Raw genomic sequence first — 6525 nt, 5'->3', positions numbered from 1 at the left:
TAGCACTTAGAATTGCATGGCATTTGATTTTTGTCCTTTGATCGGTTATACTTTGTGCCATGTCTTATTTAAGATCCTAAGTTTCAGCTGGAAATGTCAAGCACTATAAATCTGTGAAATGAAATAAGGCTTATCCTTGTGACCATAACTTAAGAGGCAGCCATGTATTTATGAGAGACGGTACGCTGAGACGAGTGTAAGTTTTGGATTTCTTGGAGAGGACATAATATCTTTTGGAAATCTAAGTGAGCTTGCACCACAACGAGCTATTTTTGGATGTGAAATTATGGAATCTAGTGATCTTTACAACCAACGTGCTGATGGTATAATGGATTTGGGCCGAGGTGATCTTAGTATAGTCGATCAACTTGTTGAAAAACATGTAATTAGTGATTCTTTCTTCTTGTGCTACTGAGGGATGGATTTTGGTGGCGGAGCAATGGTTCTTGGTGGAATAAAACCACCTTCTCACATGGCCTTTACCAAATCCAATTTTGCTCTCAGGTATGCATTGGAAATAAATGTTTAGAGACATAGTGATGTTAGGTTTCCTCCAAGCAAATACACTTGATAAATCTGACGCATTTACTTTAGTCTCGGATGGCAACAGCCCGTACTACAATATTGGCCTGAAGGAGATACATGTCGATGGCAAGTCGCTGAACCTAAATCTCCAGTTCTTTGGTGGAAAACATGGGACTATTCTTGATCGATTGTACTTGGAAAGACTTTTCACAGTTTAACTAAATAATTACGGATTTAATTAATACATTCGATTCAAAATTGATAGGAGTATTATTTAAATCAAAATTTTGTGACGACTAAAGTCACAGAAGCTGACACTATCTAATTAAGTATCAAAAGTAAAAATAAAGTGGGGTTTTTACTACTCGTCAATATCACTAATATGTAGATATGATCTATATAGCGATCACCTCAACTAACTCGGCATTTAAGCAAAGTCTTAGTCATTAATACTAGAAAATTTGCTTTCAAGCTGAATTTTAGTAAGCCGCTAATCTGTTTTCTGCCCTTCTCTACTTCATTAATTGAGATGTCTGAAGATATAGAAATACACACGAAAAATTGCTCAAGAAGTTTGAAATGTTTACTTGAAAATAAAGAAAGTGTTTTCAGTCTTAAAGCATATGACCTCACATCATAAAAAAATAAAAAATAAAAGTATATAGACCTGCTCACAAAGAACTGCTACAAGACATCCAAAAACATTACTGCTAAAAAAATGAAAGTGAACAAAACCAAACCAATATGATATTCAATAAGCCCACTTTTTTGAGAGAAAAAACCTGAATTTGTTGAGGAAGATTGGCTGTAGAGGAAAACCTATAGTCACATACTTCTGAAAGGGGGAGAGCGCCAGGAGAACGTCAACACACCATCAGTATGGAGCGTGAGGCCAGCGGAGCTTGCTGCAGAGGAGATAAGAAAAGGCTGAGCAGAGGGGATCTGGTAACTGTTATGAATGTGGAGGAGTAGGACATTTTTCTTGTTACTGTTCCAATGTTCAGACGGACGAATGCTGCTAGGGGAGTGCAGAATAGACCAGCTGAAGATGGAAAAATTAACGTTGTCGAGCCTAGAGCCCGGGAAGCACTCAAGGTAAGTTCAAGTCGGAAACATAGCGGGAGTTTTCAAGCTTAGGAGAGGAGACAGTTTCGCTGTCGTAGACAGCCAAACATTTATTTGCCAATAGAAAATGAAACTTCTCTACTATTTCTACTAGTAAAAGGAAATTAATGGGAATTATTTACTATAGAAAGTAATTCAATGAGTTACAACATTCTCCCTGTTCTGTGATTATATATATAGTGTTACATTATAGGCAAGGTAAACTGTAGCGAAATCGAATGTGGAAAAATCAAAGGGGTGAAATCCTACACATATTAGCTTGGAGATGATGATGCAATTGCTAATCTGGCAATAATGCAGAATCAAGCAATCCACTAAGCAAAACATTTCCTCTCGCGCGTCTCTGTATCTATGTAGCTTTGGTGAAGAACAGAAATAAGAAGACGACATTAACGGTTTAGCTGCTATGGATGTCTCCTCGACCCGAAATGCCAGATAATGAAGGCTGTTGCAAAAGCTTATCTGCAACAAAGAAATTGGAGAAAATAATTATGATGAATGAAAGCAAAATAGAGAAAAACTCAAAAGATGTAACCCAAAAAAGCACAGGAAAGAGTTCGATTCGTGTTGCACGTGTATCATAATTATGAAATAACATACCATGATTTATTGGTTCTACAAGACATGAACTCGGAGACTTTTATACCCTGTCATCTCTTCTACTTCCTTTTTAACGTTCAGACTGTAGGCAATCAACTTAAGCAACATCAGTGTTGGGATATCCACAAAGCTAGAAGGGATCTCTCTAAGCCTGCAATTATCCATAATTCGTTTCTCCAGAACGGGGAAGGATGCCTCTGAGGAGCGCTATGAAGGGACAAATCCTTTAGAATTGAAGGGAAGGTCATGTCACAGCTACCCCATTTATTTAAGAATATATATGTAGGATGATAAACTCACGCACTACATCATGAACAACACAATACTTTATCTTCTCTCCTTTCATAAACCATTATTACGCTTCTATTCACTACATCAATCAAGCATCTTTTACATGCTTCCTCCATGTTCACCTCTGTAAAAATTTCAGCCATCCACAACTTTAGCAAAATGGACACTGAAAATCTGTAGTGCCTTTAAATGATCATAACTTGTTTCTATTATCTTCATGCTTTGTTCTTCTAAAGCATTGCAACCTCAAGCCACAAAGAGGCTCGCCTTTTCTCTGCAATAATTCCAGCAATCAAGACGATCACAAGTGGTAATCCTTTGCAGTTTTCGGCAACTCGTTGTCCTGCTTTGACTAGCTCTGCGGGACAGATTCCACCTTGAAATACTTTCTTCTGAAGTAATTCCCAGCTCTCATCCACCATTAGAAATTGAAGAAAATATGGTTTACTGTGATGCTTAAGCTGCCTAGCCACCTCTTCATCTCTAGTTGTCACCAGTATTCTGCTTCCATTTTCATCTCCACTTCAGAATAAGCAGAACTTAAAATTTTAATAAACAACAGTTTTAAATATTCGTAAATCGTGATCTTTTCTTCCACGGGGGATATTTTTAAAATCAACTTGAACTTGGAGAGAGTCACATCCAGTCATATCTTCTACTTCTTTTTTAATGTTGAGAGCTGAATCCTCAACTGACTGCATGCAGCCCCACAATCTGATCAACTTCAGTGTTTGGATATCCGCGAAGCTAGACGGGATCTGTTGAAGATACTCACAACGACGTATAACCAGTTTCTCAAGCACGGGGAAGGATGCGTCTGAGGAGCGCCATTTGGTCATATAAACAACTTTTAAGTTCAAATATTTGAGTGCTGGGAACTTGTAATCACGTACATCCCAACATTTGATATCTTCATCCTTGAAGCGTATTCTACGTAGTTTGAGTCTCTCAAGATTTCGCAGTCTAGCAATATTTGAAACAACTTTTTCTGTTAGGACAATGCTATGAATGGACAATTCCTTTAGATTTAAGGGGAAAACAATACAGCTGCCCCTTCCGGTTCCAAAGAAATGCGTCTCTGGCATGACTGAGAAGCCCACTTCGAGAGATTGAAGTGGGAGTTCTTCAAGATTCGGCATATCAAATTCTGGTGAGGAGAACTTATGATATCTAGGTTCAACAATGTGGAGCTTGAGTTGTTCAATATTTTTAAATCTCCACCAGAACTCCGGAGTCATATCAGCCAAATATATACAGCATTTCCCGAAAGACTTCAAGTTCGGTAACACAGTTCGTGAAGATTCTTCGAAAATTGCTCGATCATTGTCTTCCCATTCGAATTCAATTTCCTTGATATCCACATGCCTTAGCTTCTGCATTTTCCAAAGACCAGCAGGGGATATCTTACTTATTAATGAATTAGGCCGCCACCCCACCCGCAAAGTTTGTAGATCGAGTAAGTGTGATACCCACGAGAAATCAAATTTTTCGGTCCATATTGCAAGATACCTCAAGTGAGTTACTGCTTGCATTGCCCTAGCCCAATAACATACATTCAAGTAGACATTCGACAAATCCAACACCCGAATAAGTCTAATGCAATCAAGTAAAAGGACATGATTTGTCAAACTCAGGTCCCATTTACAGAGGTTTGGATGAGCAATGAACTCAAGAGATCCTACTTCACTCAACTCCGCCAACGTTGGAATTTTATTCAATGAATATTCATGCTCCATCAACTGCTTGGCCAGATCGTCATGAACATATACACATAATCGAGGTTCCTTTACACCTAAAAATTGGTATGGATTATATGGGATTATGACCTGCATATACTTTTCTTTTGCAAGTTTTCTCAAGCAAAACTCACGCACTACATCATGAAGAGTGCAGTACTTTATCTCACCATTATCTCTCCTTTTAGAAACCATTACAAGGCTTTTGCTCACTAGATCATTCAAGAAATTTGTATATGCTTCCTCCAAGTTATCTGTGTACGAATTCTGTACAAAATTTTCAGCCATCCACAACTTTAGCAAAATAGAAACCGGAAAATTGTAGTCTTCTGGAAACAATCCCGTGTAAAGAAGGCAAGCCTTTAAGTGATCTTCCAGATGGTCGTAACTTGATTCTATTATCTTCATGCTTTGATCTTCTAAAGCATGGGAACTTAATTCATTTGCGACCTTAAACCACAAAGAGGCTTGCCTTTTCTTTGAAATAATTCCAGCAATCAAGACAATCACAAGTGGTAATCCTTTACAGTTTTTGGCAACTCGCAATCCTGCTTCGAGTAACTCTTGTGGACAGATTTCTCCTTGAAAAACTTTCTTCTGGAGTAATTCCCAGCTCTCATCCACTGTGAGAAATCGAAGAAAGTGTGGATCGCTGTGGAGCTTAAGCTGCCTAACCACTTGTTCATCTCGAGTTGTTACCACTACTCTGCTTCCATCTTCACCATATGGGAAAGATAATCGCAACTCTTCCCATGCCTTAACTTCCCATATATCGTCTAACACGATGAGGTATCTCTTGCGCATTAGACTCTTTCGCAACTTGTGAGGTATGTCTTCATCTCTGATACCATCCATACTGCCTATGACTTGTTTAAGAATCTCAGAGAACACCTTCGTCGAGCTATATTCTTTTGAAATAGAGCACCATGCTCTAACGTCAAAGTGTCTATTATCAATAAAATGATTAAACACCTTTCTAGCCAAAGTGGTTTTGCCGAGTCCTGGCATTCCAACAATCGAGATAATGTCTAGTTCCTTTGTTCCTCCAGTCAATTGTTGAATTATGCTTTTTGCATCCTCCTCAAAACCAACTACTTCCTCTTCCATTGATGGAAGACTATGTTGGGTGGAAGCCGTTGCATGAGCAAGAGATCTTTCACCACCCTGAATGCTCTCCATGCCAATTAGCTTTGTCTCTCTTCGGCTGCTAGAAATAAATATTACTATGTTAGATCGATTGGCAAAGAGTTGTCGCGTAATGTTCAAATTAAATCTTACGAAGTACCTTTTCTTCTTGATTCCCCGGTTGTCCCTGTACAGAAACTTATTCTTCCTCACTTCACTGTTGTTGAAAGACATTCTATTGTTCACGTCAAATTAAAAGAAGACCATGACAATGAAGGAAATTAGAAACTAGAATAAAAATTAGCTATAGTATAATATTAAGGGTCAAATTCGTTGAAAGGCAACTTGAGGCAGCTTTACATTGTCATTATCAAATTTTTTTTCTATATATTAAGTTATTTATTGTAAAATATTAACTCAATTTTGTCACTTAAAGACTTTAGTTGTCAATTATAATTTTATTTTCAAGAACTATAGGGCCAACTCTTCATTACTAAATTTCTAGTAGATCAAAATAATCAGTTTTTAAATTTGTATGATTTGAAAAAAGTCGCATAATACTCTGATTCCTAATAAAAGATATCCAAAGCTACTAGAAATTATAAAAAGTATTTATGCTCGTCGTATTCTTTATATGGACATCTGAGGCCAATGGTTCATACTCTTGACTCATACCGATGAGAATTTTACCTCCTCGAAATTGAATAAAAGGCTACTAAATTAGTTGCTTTTTTTTTTATGGATGATTACCTGTAATTACATTGTAGATAGAATGAGAGTGTATATAGAAGTTACATGAATATCTTTAAAATTTAGCTACCTGTGCTATCAGCTGGTTTTATTTCTTGTGAAAAAAACCCAAAAGTAATCTTGGTAGATCTCGTTGATACCAACATACCAATCATTGTTCATTATTATGGGGTATTATCACTTTTAGCTCGTGCCAGAAACTATTTACATCTGGTAACTAAAAAAGTGTATAAAATTTGTATAATTTTTTTATATAACATACATAATGTATATTTATACAAACAAATTTCATACATCTTTTTGACTGTTACTCCCTCCGTTTCATATTGTTTGAGGTAGTTTGACTCGGCACGGAGTTTAAGAAAAAAAGAAG

General features: G+C 37.1%; 1 protein-coding gene across 1 annotated transcript; it reads right to left on the bottom strand.

Annotated features, from left to right (window-relative positions):
• Positions 1 to 1749: 1749 nt before the first annotated feature.
• Positions 1750 to 5644, bottom strand: LOC104233630 (putative late blight resistance protein homolog R1B-16). The gene is made up of 3 exons (XM_070158208.1): positions 5563 to 5644; positions 2251 to 5481; positions 1750 to 2112 (listed from the first exon to the last, which is right to left on the bottom strand). Exons 1-2 carry the CDS (start codon positions 5634 to 5636, stop codon positions 3090 to 3092), a joined length of 2466 nt encoding a protein of 821 aa, XP_070014309.1. The 5' UTR covers positions 5637 to 5644; the 3' UTR covers positions 1750 to 2112; positions 2251 to 3089.
• Positions 5645 to 6525: the final 881 nt, after the last annotated feature.

This window comes from Nicotiana sylvestris, chromosome 1 (genome assembly GCF_000393655.2).
Source record: "Nicotiana sylvestris chromosome 1, ASM39365v2, whole genome shotgun sequence".
In the NCBI taxonomy this organism is placed as follows: Eukaryota; Viridiplantae; Streptophyta; class Magnoliopsida; order Solanales; family Solanaceae; genus Nicotiana; species Nicotiana sylvestris.
This window is presented reverse-complemented; position numbering and strand designations above follow the sequence as displayed.

Coding starts and splice junctions, on each gene's coding strand:
- LOC104233630 (XM_070158208.1), bottom strand. CDS start 5,636: ATGTCTTTCAACAACAGTGAAGTGAGGAAGAATAAGTTTCTGTACAGG. Junction 5,482..5,562: donor CGGGGAATCAAGAAGAAAAG/GTACTTCGTAAG, acceptor TATTTCTAGCAG/CCGAAGAGAGACAAAGCTAA.